The sequence below is a fragment of the Nymphalis io genome, chromosome 25 (genome assembly GCF_905147045.1).
Source record: "Nymphalis io chromosome 25, ilAglIoxx1.1, whole genome shotgun sequence".
Classification (NCBI taxonomy): domain Eukaryota; kingdom Metazoa; phylum Arthropoda; class Insecta; order Lepidoptera; family Nymphalidae; genus Nymphalis; species Nymphalis io.
The window spans coordinates 1,944,788-1,958,034 of NC_065912.1; the positions used below are offsets into that span (position 1 = coordinate 1,944,788).

Here is a 13,247-nt window from a genome sequence, read left to right on the forward strand (position 1 = left end):
TGTAACAATTACGAATAACGTTCACAGACGAGGAGGGCAAGGAGAGTCGCACGGCGGACCTGCAGCTGTCGCCGCCCAGCGCGCCCGCCGACACCGACACGGGCTGCTTCGTCTTCGCGAGACGGGTACTGTCTTTTATATGTTACTCGGTAGGCGGACGGGCGAACGGCCCACCATATGATGAACGTGGCCCCCGCGGCCCATAGACATTGGCGTTGTAAGAAATATTAACCATTTCTTACATAGTCAACGTCCCACCGACCAAGATGTTATGTCCCTTGTGCCTGTAGCTCCACTGGCTCACTCACCCTTCAAACGAACACGTCAATACTAAGTACTGCTGGCGTGCGGTAGCATATCTGACAAGTGGGTGGGCCCCACCCCGACGAGCTCGCACAAACCCTCCCACCGAGGCCGGTCTGAAGTGACCGCGGCGGACTCGTCTGAAGGCCCCGGCGCCCGTGTTGCAGACGCTGTGCCCGCAGAAGAAGGTCCCGGCGCGCCTGCGGCCCGTGTGCGTGCCCGCGCACCTGCTGGCGCCCGCCTCCCCCGCGCCCGCCAGCTGACCGCCCGGACACGCGCTCCTGCTGCTCTTGGTGAACTTTATACAGCGCTCTGATTCTGTAACTGACTTCACTTCATTTCTTACCGAATGACCCGGAACACTGTAATCGAACGAATATTCAAAATCCAGAGTAGTCGTTGTAGCATTTATGTAATCGCAGCGCTGTATTCGAATTAAACATTCATGAACAAGTTAGTTTAAGAACAATTTTTTATATACGTATTATAAATGTAATCGTGCAAAATTGAATAGTTTTTATCGAACACCGTCTCTTTGTTGTAATCGAGTCCACTTTTGTATATTGACAGGTTATTTTGATGATTTGTTTTCTACCGACTGATGTTTTCATTTTATACGTATTATTTACGAGCTCAAACATGAGTATTAAGCGAACAAAAACCTTATTTGTATCGTAGTAGAGTATATTATCCGACACCCCGATGAAAGCGATTTTGTCGTATGATAAAATTTTGCTAATTGAAAAATTTAAGGCGAAATCTTTTTTACATGTAATTTGTTGAAGTTTTTCGTAAAGATTTATTAATTTTCGAAATACGTTAATACGTATCTTTATTGATATATAATATACCTCATTATGTGTAATCGTTTATGTATTAAAGCTTAAATCGGGGTATTATTTATTTAATGTGAAACGTGTTGATATTATTTATTATTTGATTACGTTTAATTGTAAATTTTTAGGAGCCGAATATTTGAATAAAATGCTTATACGTGTTTAAAATTATATGTGTTCGTATGTTCGTTACGGTTGTGTGAGGTCGTTTCGGTGTATATGAGAATAGGTTGATGGATTGAAATATTGAAAGATTCTCTTGGAAGATTACGTAATGCTAACGGAACTAGGACGTGGTTGACGTATCGCTTTTTTTGGATAGGACGATGTAGCCAGCTGAAAAAATGCAAGTATTTTCTTTATCGCTTACTTATAGCGAAAGAAATGAAGGTACGTGTTAGATAAATAGAATTGAGAGCTACTTAGCTGGTATAGTGATGCTGTAGGCAAAGGAATGGCACAAAAGAAAAACCTATTTATTTTCAATGCAATAAATTATTTTTTTACTTTTTGATGATAATGTAATAGAATTAAAATGACATTATAATGCAGAAATTACTAAATGTTAAATCGAGCAATAATTATGAAAATGATAATATTTAGAAGTTGAGGACGAAAAATCGATGTTTTTTCTATGATGTTAATATTTTTAATAATCTGTGGATGTAACTTTTTTCGTATTCGATAAGATTTTTAATATTTCATTATTGACGTATGCTTTTCTTTAAATACGTTGAAAATTTATATAAAAAAAATATATCTTAAAAATTGCTTCTAAATATTTTGATTATATTTTTCAATTAAAACTATTATTGTATAAGGAAATGGATGAAGTGTGTGTCAAATGATGAATTGAATTGAAAATCTCTGCTTTGATTTATGCTGTTGAGAAATATAATGAAGAGTATGTCAGACTTGGACAGAAAATGTAATCAGATTAAATTAAAATTTATCTGTAATAGTGACTGATGATTACATATTTTATTCGTTAATCATTAATCTGGTTAAATTTTGCCCAAGTCTGGAGTATGTTATGTAATGTTTAGTTTTCCTAGAACTCTGTCATGACATTTTGTTATAAATATCGTCACATTTATCGAATTACATTTAATACAGTTTAGACCAGGGCTTCCCAACTAGAGGTAACTACATTTATAAACTATTTGTTATTTTTAAAACCTACACTATACACAAACCATTGTAATCATCAATCGCTCTAATCGTGATTGATGATTACAATTTGTAGTCTTGATCCTTAATCATTCATCTGATTACATTTTGCCCAAATCTGACAAACATTTGTATATGCTTAATAATATAAGTCATTACAACGTCAGTTATTTAAAATCAATTTCCATTATACATTTTTTTATCGAAATGAGAAATGGGGCACATACAATGTTGGCAAACCCTGGTTTAGATTTTGAAAGCTCCAATATACGGTCCTAATTAACGTTCGTTCACAGTTTCTTATTAATTTTTTTTTAAACGATGCACAAATTTATTCGTATACATTTTGACGCCATATTGTACATTGCCAGTAAATAACTTCCATATTGTATTAGATGTAAGTATTAATGCATTTTGATGTGTACTTTTTAATTGTATTTTTCGATTTTAATAATGCCTGTTCGATGGTGTAATGGCGTTACGATGTTACTAATACACGTAAGTAAATCATAAGTCGGGAGCCGTCTTGTGGAAAAGATTGGACCGTCGAGAATGTTCTAGATTGTATAAATAGCTTTTTGTTTTTTTTTTTTTAATAAATGTCAATTTGCTCACTTGTAGTGTAATAGCGAAAGCACTTTTGCTCAGGGTTTAGCACTGCTAAGATCTGTGGTCGCAATCTTTTTCGCAACGGCAGCATTTGTTATAAACGAATAGTGTCGCACAATGAATGTTTTTACATCGCTTCCGTCGCCGACTGCTTGTTCATTCCATAAAAATCAGATCGCCATAGAATAGTGTTTTTTTTAATGTAGCAACGTGTATTAGTGTACGGTGGTGCGGTGAACGGAACGGTGTGACGATTGAGTTCCTAAAGAAGCGCTCGGGTCAAAAATATATGGAAAGCGATATAATGTCGATCCATGTACATTTACTAAAAAAATTGTTGTCGAGCGCGAGCCTCTGATGTACAGTCAAGCACAAAAGCAGAATTTGTTAGCATTTACAATACACTCGTCACCATTGGATTTGTACGGATTTATTTATGAGTGTGAAGCGTGTAACGGGACGATTTTTTTAATACCTTTTTTTTGCTGTACAAATGTCACGTATAAAGATACACTAGACTAGACAATTTTTTTAGAAATTTTATTCATCTACGCATAGATTGCGTTCCGTTACACTCTTCAAGATTTTTTCAAACCTGTATCATACTCATAGGTGCATTTTCGACTAAATGTATTGAGATATTAATTTTTATTTATGTTGGTAAAAAGGTTTACAGTGGCGAGTCACGTGACATTTATATATCAAATGCAAGCGATTCGAAACGTTGTTTCGATAGGATAAGGTCGAAATTTGATGATCATTTGAACACGTGACCGGTTGTACCTTGCGTCTTAGTGGAATGTAAACTTAGCTTTCTTAATACTGTTAGTCGTTATTGCAGTATTTTGATGCAAATATTATTATTTAATAAGCGTATTCATAAATAAATTGACTCCGATATAGAATTGTTGTTTTAATTTTCCTTTCCAACTCTAATGTAACACTTATTTAATTTTTGTATTTAATTATTGTATTAGGCGTAGTAGCTTATATATATATATATATATATAAACTACTCACATAAACTATTGTCCCCTAATTAGTTGGCTACGACTGTATATATATATATATGTATATATGTATATATATATATGTATATATATATATATATATATATATATGTATATATACTAATGAGCGATTTTTAACATCTGCTAACCGGTAGAAGATCCTTCTTATACGGAAACTGGAATAATAATATATAATTATAATAAAATATTTTTATTCACCAACCTATATTCACAACTAACAAGAAATCAGTTAAAAAAACATAATTGATATTATAAATGCACCGATCAATGATTTCTGATTTTATCTTTTCTTTTTGTTACCAAGAAAATAAGAAATATTAAGTAAATATTCGAAGAGATTCATTGGAATATCTTAAGGTGCGGTTAAACGGTGCGCTTGCGTGCGTCTGATTTATAGCGTAAACATGTAACAGCCGCCCCGTACGGGTCTGAACAGACGGACAATCGCAGCTCCGCTTAACCGCTCCATTAAATGGCACCATTTTCCAAGAACTCGTACAATAAATTATCAATTCAGAAAAACTATAAAGCTTATTAAACAAAAAACTAAACATTTTATACACAACAATAAATAAACTTACAACCTGTTAATATAGTATAATATACATATATAACTAAACTCAATTTTAAAAACAGTCTTTTTCAAATATCTATTTACACGATCGCTTTTTTCTTATGAACATTTTTCTTATCCACATATATCCGCTGGAATAACACGAATTTACCACTTTGAATGTTTTTAGTTTCGTATATGGCGCCTTTTATCCTCCACGACGGTTGCTCGCAGTGTTGCCAGTATCTACAATCTTTGGGAACTTGTAATTTATCTAAAAGTTTACTCGATAAACTCGGTATAATGGGTTGTAATATAATTGAGCATATCCTCAGAGTTTCTAGAGTGATGTGGAGTACGACGTCCAACTCCTTCTGACCTTCTGGTTTTTTCTTTAGTTCCCACGGTTTCATGGTTTCGAAAAATAGATTAGCTAAATGCAACACGTGGATGACTGCGTCCACGCCTTTATAGAACTGGTAGTTTGAGTAATGTTGATGGCAGATCTCTGTTGAATGAAAAACTTATATAAGTTGGAATTATATAATGAGAAACAGAAATACATCAGAAGCATTATCTACAGTAATATCTCTTACTGGAAAAAGTCACACTCACTCGCGACACACACTCACAGGGCGGGCTTTTTTTTTTTTTTAAACTCGCCGGGAGGGCAAATGACTCTACTCCACCTGATGGTAAGTGGTAGTAGAGTCCAAATGCGACTACGGCGAGTACAGACGGGAAAAACGTTCTACACTAGCCGCCTTCGCCTTGCCGGCCCGCAAGATGCCTCTTCACGCCTCGTTTGAAGGAACCCGGGTTGTAAGAGGAGGGGAACACGTGAGCTGGTAAGGAATTCCATTTTTTGGTAGTGCGACAAAGAAAGGAGTTGCCAAATTTCTTTGTGCGCGATGGAATTGATGTCACAGTTAGGCGGTGACATCGAGAACCAGCTCGCGTGGACTTAAGAAGGAAAGGGGAAGCAGGAATTAGAGAGAATAATTCCTCAGAGCACTCGCCGTGATACAGTCGATAGAAAGCGCTCAGTGCTGCTATCTCACGACGCAATTGTAAAGGTTCAAGGGTGTTTGTGACCTTTACGTCGCAAATAATGCGTACGGCACGTCGCTGCAACCGGTCCAAGGCCTCAAGTAGGTACTTAGCGGAGCCATCCCAAAGGTGCGAGCAATATTCCACGCAAGACCGTACCTGTATTTTGTACAGCAGGCACAATTGTTGCGGCGTGAAAAAGCGCCGCACCTTGTTCAGAACTCCGAGTTTCCGTGAAGCTGTTTTTATAACAGCTTCGATGTAATCCCTTGGACTAAGGTCGCAGCGAACGTCAATCCCTAGCATGGCGATTTTGCTTTACATCACCAGCGGAGTACCACAGAGGGAGGGAAGAGGGGAAAATGTTGACTTTTTCGCCGTGAGAGCGCATACCTGTGTTTTCTTGGCATTAAACTCAACAAGATTATCAGAGCCTCATTTGGCGATGAGCTCTAACGTCCTATCGAGTTCAATGACAAGATCCTTCCGCCTCTCCTCAATTTCCGCTCGCCCAGCCACTGCGCGTCCGTGGTATCCACCATGCACTGTACTATCGTCTGCATAGCAATGTATGTTCCCAAGAGAGAGCATATCATTGATATGCAAAAGAAAGAGTGTGGGAGATAGCACAGATCCCAGGGGGACCCCAGCATTCACTGCATAGAATTGTGAAGCGCAACCATCAACTAAAACACGAAGGCTACGCTTGTGTAGGAAGCTGGCAATCCAGGTGCATAGCTGAGCAGGCAGACCATATGCCGGCAGCTTGGAGAGAAGACTTCTGTGCCAGACCCTGTCGAAAGCCTTGGAGATATCGAGGCTGACAGCCAACGATTCTCCATGCTTGTCGATAGCTTCACCCCAGAGGTGTGTTACATACGCTAGAAGATCACCTGTGGACCGTTTTGGTCGAAACCCGTACTGACGATCATTAATTAAACAGTGATCTTCTAGGTAATGGATCAGTTGGTTGTTTAAAATCCGTTCCATCACCTTACAAAGTACTGAGGTGATAGCTATTAGCCGATAATTTGCCGGGTCAGACCGATCCCCTTTTTTGGGAACCGCTTGCACATTAGCTCTTCTCCAAGCCTCCGGCACACATCCCGAAGAGAGAGAAAGTTGGAACAGGCGCGTTAACACAGGAGACAGCTCCGCTGCGCACTTCTTCAGCACTATGGCTGGTATTCCATCGGGACCGCTAGCTTTCCGTACATCAAGTGATTGCAGCTCCGCACGCACATCATGTTGCCTGATTTTAATGTCAGGTATCGTATGGCCACATGAAGGTATTGTAGGTGGCAGCGCACTACAATCATCGATGACGGAATTGTCGGCAAAGAGTTTAGCCAGGAGATCAGCTTGCTCTTGCGGACTGTGTGCTAGCGATCCGTCCGGATTTCTGAGCGGTGGCAGCGAAGGTTGGCAGAAATTGTTTCGCACAGACTTGGTCAGACGCCAGAAGCTACGGGAGCCCCTAGGATGCGAAACAAGGTCATGACCAATCTGTACAATGCGCTGTGCATCCGCTCTCGTGTATGCCTTTCTACAGGACTTGGAATTTTTATTATAGTTTGCTTTCAGTGAGTCAATGTTAGATGCCCCGCTAATGCAGCCGTTGATACACTTGCGATATGCCGCCTGCTTAGATGATACAGCATCGGCACATTCACGAGTGAACCAACGGTTACGCGTACTCCTACTGACGAGATCTGAGCTAGGAATGTAGTATTCCATTCCCAACATGATCTCGCCAGCAACAGCAGCGGCACTAGCTGTCGGGTCATTCCCACTGAAGCAACGTTCCTTCCAAGGGACCGACGCATAGTAATCGCGCATACCGTCCCATTCCGCCGACTTATAGTGCCAAACGCGACGTTTGCATACCGCTAGTGGCGGCAGCTTGGCCTGTGGCACTCTGGTAGATAGATATAAGGCTGTAATCCGAAGAGCCAAGAGGAGCCTGAACCACAACCTGATATTCCACCGGGTGAGAAGTCAGCAGAAGGTCCAGTAGAGAAGGTGCTTGCCCATCAATGTCTGGGATCCTGGTGGGCTGATCAACCAGTTGGGTCAAGTCATGTGTGAGAGCAAAAGCATGAGCAGTCCTTCCAGCATGGTCAGTTTTGAGGGATTTCAACCATGATTCATGGTGAGCATTAAAATCCCCCAAAAACACCAATTCCGCGTTAGGAAATTGCTCTTGCGCAGCATCTGCCACCCGACTAAGATGGTCAAATAATCGGCTTGTCTCCAAGTCACCATTGTGGGATCTGTAGAGGCACACGTAGACTCGGCTCTGACGAACCAGGACCACACGTACCACCAACATGGAGAAGGAGGGGTCCTCCACAATGAAGGCTTGCGACACAAACACTCACCGGGCGGGCTCGCGACACACACACTCACCGAGCGGGCTTGCGACACACACACTCACCGGGCGGGCTTGCGACACACACACTCACCGAGCGGGCTCGCGACACACACACTTACCGGGCGGGCTCGCGACACACACACTCACCGAGCGGGCTTGCGACACACACACTTACCGGGCGGGCTCGCGACACACACTTACCGGGCGGGCTCGCGACACACACTCACCGGGCGGGCTCGCGACACACACACTTACCGGGCGGGCTTGCGACACACACACTCACCGGGCGGGCTTGCGACACACACACTCACCGGGCGGGCTTTCGACATACACACTTACCGGGCGGGCTTGCGACACACACACTCACCGGGCGGGCTCGCGACACACACTCACCGGGCGGGCTCGCGACACACACTCACCGGGCGGGCTTGCGACACACACACTCACCGGGCGGGCTCGCGACACACACACTCAACAGGCGGGCTCGCGACACACACTCACCGGGCGGGCTCGCGACACACACTCACCGGACGGGCTTGCGACACACACACTCACCGGGCGGGCTTGCGACACACACACTCACCGGGCGGGCTTTCGACATACACACTTACCGGGCGGGCTCGCGACACACACACTCACCGGGCGGGCTCGCGACACACACTCACCGGGCGGGCTCGCGACACACACTCACCGGGCGGGCTCGCGACACACACTCACCGGGCGGGCTTGCGACACACACACTCACCGGGCGGGCTCGCGACACACACACTTACCGGGCGGGCTTGCGACACACACACTCACCGGGCGGGCTTGCGACACACACACTCACCGGGCGGGCTTTCGACATACACACTTACCGGGCGGGCTTGCGACACACACATTCACCGGACGGGCTTGCGACACACACACTCACCGGGCGGGCTTGCGACACACACACTCACCGGGCGGGCTTTCGACATACACACTTACCGGGCGGGCTCGCGACACACACACTCACCGGGCGGGCTCGCGACACACACTCACCGGGCGGGCTCGCGACACACACTCACCGGGCGGGCTCGCGACACACACTCACCGGGCGGGCTTGCGACACACACACTCACCGGGCGGGCTCGCGACACACACACTCAACAGGCGGGCTCGCGACACACACTCACCGGACGGGCTTGCGACACACACACTCACCGGGCGGGCTTGCGACACACACACTCACCGGGCGGGCTTTCGACATACACACTTACCGGGCGGGCTCGCGACACACACACTCACCGGGCGGGCTCGCGACACACACTCACCGGGCGGGCTCGCGACACACACACTCACCGGGCGGGCTCGCGACACACACTCACCGGGCGGGCTCGCGACACACACTCACCGGGCGGGCTCGCGACACACACTCACCGGGCGGGCTCGCGACACACACTCACCGGGCGGGCTCGCGACACACACTCGCCGGCGGGCTCGCGACACACACACTCACCGGGCGGGCTCGCGACACACACTCACCGGGCGGGCTCGCGACACACACTCACCGGGCGGGCTCGCGACACACACTCACCGGGCGGGCTCGCGACACACACTCACCGGGCGGGCTCGCGACACACACTCGCCGGCGGGCTCGCGACACACACACTCACCGGGCGGGCTCGCGACACACACTCACCGGGCGGGCTCGCGACAAACACTCGCCGGCGGGCTCGCGACACACACACTCACCGGGCAGGCTCGCGACACACACTCGCCGGCGGGCTCGCGACACACACACTCACCGGGCAGGCGCTCGACGGCGCGCAGCAGGCGCGCGGCGGGCTCCCGTCGCGCGACGTCCCGCAGCTCGTGCGCGTGCGGCGGCGGCAGCTCGTGGCGCGGGTTGAGCGCGGCGCCGCACGCGCGACTGGCGAGGTTGCCGAGCGTGTCCGCCAGCTCGGAGTTCGCGATATTCACGAGCTTCGTCTCGCTGTAGTCTGTGGTTTGTGAAGAACTATTTTAATGTAAAAGCCGTTCAAGCCTCCCGTTAACACTGAGTTGCAATATCCCAGATGGCACCGAAACGGACAATATTTGCTTTCGACTTCCACTGACACACACAGACACACTGGCACTCACTGGCGTCGTCGGCCAAGGTGGCCTCCCGCAGCAGCACGTAGCGCAGCGCGGCGGGCGCCGGCACACTGCGGGGCGCCACGACGTTACCCAGCGACTTGGACATCTTGCTGCCGTCCACGGTCCAGTGCGAGTGACACACGAGGCGTCGCGGCGGCTGCCAGCGAGCCGCCATCAGAAACGCCGGCCAGTATATACCATGGAACCTGGGTCGATCACCATTTACTTTAATTTCCTATATTCGTCCTAAATCAAACTACTGAATCAAACAAATGATCTTGACAACTTTAAACTGTACTTAAGTATATAACTTACTTTAAAATATCTTTTCCAACAACATGTACATCAGCGGGCCAGGCCCGTCGAGACATCAGTTGCTCCTCATCCGGGTAACCACAAACTGTCAAGTAATTGATCAGAGCGTCAAGCCAAACATATATACTTTGCTCTTCATCATCTGGCACCTAGAATAACATAAAGTCATTATGTTATTTACAATATATAATGTTAAATTTTTAATTAAAAAAAAAAAAGTCTCACATACCCGTACTGCCCAATGTACTCTCGAGGAAGGACGACTGACAGAGATGTCAGGGAAGTAGGCGTCACTTGCGAGAAAGTCTTGAAGTTGCTTCTGGAACTTACTCGGTTGAATTACTCCATCTATTTTAATGATTGTTATCAGAGATTAAAATTAACAAAACAATAATTCGATCATCTCATTGCTCAAATCATATAATTAAAAACAAAGAATAAATTATGATGATGATAATAAGAAAACCAAATAAGACTAAATTCACCAACAATATATTATATTTTATTAGTTTTACCTCTACTTTCTGAAAAAATTATCAAAGGTAATATTTACTAATATGACTAAATCTGACTGATAGTGTTCACTCATTGGTCACCTATTGGGTCATTAGCTGTAATCAACCAATGAGCATTCAGATTAAATTCAAATTAATTAATCTGACTTTGATCATATTTAAGAATATAAAAGTTAATTTATTTATATTTTACCTGGTTTCAACCAGTCTTGGAGATGTGTTTTGAATGCACTTAATCTAAACATGTAGTTTGTCTCCTCGGTCCATTCCAGTTGGTGGCCTGATTCTACAGACACTTTTATCTGTAAGAAAATAATTATTTTCAATATATTACTTAATAGTTACAAAAAGTTAATAATCAGATATAACTATATACTATAGTTCAGTGTTAATTCAAATTAAATTTTGATAATAAAAACCATGAAAAATCCAAATTGCACAGTGGCAACATTGGTTAGCTAGTGCAAATGTTCATGTATTATTGTATGATAGAACAGGAGAAAGAGGTGGAAAAGTAGGTAAGGAATGTTTTGTATGTGTATTTTTATAGGTTATATTAAAGTTAGTTACCTTTCCATCTTTAGTGATTTCTTCTCTAGTATGTGACTCAGGAACAAATGCTTCATCATTAACACTATACCAGCCTGCATATTTTGCCTTATAGATATAGTCTTGTTTTACTAATTTGTTCTGAAATTGTGTGAAAATAAATGGAATTGTAATCTCTAATTATAAATGTAATGGATGTAAATTGTCAGACCAAAGCCATGAAAGCAAAGATCATTTAAAAAAAACATGGTTGATATTTTTCAAACATTGATTGATAAATCTTTATTAATTACTGGTATTTGGACAAAACTTAGATATTATGTTAAGCTTTACATAGAATAAATATTATATACATATTTTGAATTTAAAAAAAAATATTAAGTTAAATAAACATCTTATTAGATATTCCTTTTCTGTTGTTTCACATCTGCCTTGTGTATTTTCTACAAAGAGTTTTTTCTAAAAAGAGTTTATGTTAATATTATTAGTAAAAGAGTATATGTCTTTTAAATTAAAAGTTTGGATAGAACTGGTTTAAAATTAAGTTGGTTCACATACTCATCCTAAAAATGAAGTCACATAAAAGGTTCCCAAATATTGAGATCAGTGAAAGAAGTAATATAAATTAACAAACCCAAAAGTGTCGCACAGCTTTTTTATGCCTTTCCTCAGTTGTTCTTATATAATCTGTATATCCTACTTCAAAGTCATCAAAAAGATCTCTGTACTCCTGAGAGATATTATTACAATAGTTCTGCAAAGGTAAATTAGCTTGGGCAGCAGCTTGTTGGATTTTTGTCCCATGTTCATCTGTCCCTGTGAATTTCAATTATTAAAACAATTATTAAACAATTAATTATATAAACATTTAGGAACATAAAAAATATCATGCTTCAATTTAATATACATTATCAATATAAATCATAGTTGTTTTGTAAAAGAAATATATGTTTAATTATTAATTGATAAGCACATACATGTATTTTTCTATAAATGTAAAATAGATGCAATAAAAAAATATATAAGATATTTTTTAAATCTTTCATCTTATATTGAAATACCATAAAATTAAGTATTCATGAAGCTCTTATTTAAAGGGTATTTGTTACCTGTGCTAAATATAACATTACAATCAGGATTCGTTAGTTTCTCAAACCGTTGTATCGCATCTGCCACCACTGCTGTATATAAATGGCCCAAGTGAGGAGCTAAAAGGATATTCATAACAATGAAAATATATAGACAATGTTCAAATATTTACTGAAGTTGTAGGACCTTTTAATATATATATTTTTTCTCATTCCCTGTCGGACCTTTTAATTCAAATGTTGGTTAGAATAGAATGTCAATTTATAAAATTTTTATAGTAATCTTTTTTTTTAAATAGCTAAATTAAGGTCTAAGAAAATCTTTAACGGAATATACTAGGTTAAGATTAAGTATTTAGTTTTTTAAGTAATAAACCATTGTTAAAATAATAATTGTATACTTGATTTAAATAACTTACCGGCATTTACATAAAAAATCGGTGTTGTAATATAAAAAGGCCTTTTCTGCACAACAGAGGATAATAAACGTACAGATAATCGCATTTTTTAATTATTTATAAAGAATCTTATTTTGTTTAGGTTATAAAACTTGACATGAAGTGTTCAAGCTGTGTTACAAAAGCAGCTATGAACTTTGTTTAGTTAACTTCTTAAAATTATGAAGCTTAAAAATACTTTGATATAAATAAAATGAGCATTATTTGTAAATAAATAGGTAGGAAACAATTTTTCTAATATGGAAAAATACAATATTTACTACGTTTGAGACAGTAAAGGTATTTATTTTTAA

The 13,247-nt window shown here is 42.0% G+C and overlaps 2 protein-coding genes across 3 annotated transcripts in view; one reads left to right on the top strand and one right to left on the bottom strand.

Moving 5' to 3' along the window:
* LOC126778130 (G protein-coupled receptor kinase 2) overlaps positions 1–3,817 on the top strand; it is a 66,276-nt gene extending 62,459 nt beyond the window's left edge. For both annotated transcript variants that reach the window (XM_050501535.1, XM_050501536.1), the window contains 2 exons: positions 28–125; positions 471–3,817. In XM_050501535.1, the coding sequence (XP_050357492.1) occupies positions 28–125; positions 471–566 (194 nt within the window). In that variant the 3' untranslated portion in view covers positions 567–3,817. The remainder of the gene's footprint in view (positions 1–27; positions 126–470) is intronic.
* Positions 3,818–4,135: 318 nt separating this feature from the next.
* On the bottom strand, positions 4,136–13,193 carry LOC126778143 (methionine--tRNA ligase, mitochondrial). Its single transcript, XM_050501558.1, has 10 exons — positions 12,916–13,193; positions 12,518–12,616; positions 12,043–12,224; positions 11,430–11,549; positions 11,053–11,161; positions 10,574–10,692; positions 10,345–10,493; positions 10,033–10,235; positions 9,696–9,890; positions 4,136–5,010 (listed from the first exon to the last, which is right to left on the bottom strand). Exons 1-10 carry the CDS (start codon positions 12,998–13,000, stop codon positions 4,604–4,606), a joined length of 1,668 nt encoding a protein of 555 aa, XP_050357515.1. The 5' UTR covers positions 13,001–13,193; the 3' UTR covers positions 4,136–4,603.
* Positions 13,194–13,247: the final 54 nt, after the last annotated feature.

Excerpts from the sequence above, each read along its gene's own strand:
- LOC126778143 (XM_050501558.1), bottom strand. The coding sequence starts at position 13,000 with ATGCGATTATCTGTACGTTTATTATCCTCTGTTGTGCAGAAAAGGCCT. Across the intron at positions 10,693-11,052 it reads CCAAGACTGGTTGAAACCAG|ATGGAGTAATTCAACCGAGT; the intron begins GTAAAATATAAA and ends TCATTAAAATAG. Across the intron at positions 10,236-10,344 it reads GTTGGAAAAGATATTTTAAA|GTTCCATGGTATATACTGGC; the intron begins GTAAGTTATATA and ends TGATCGACCCAG.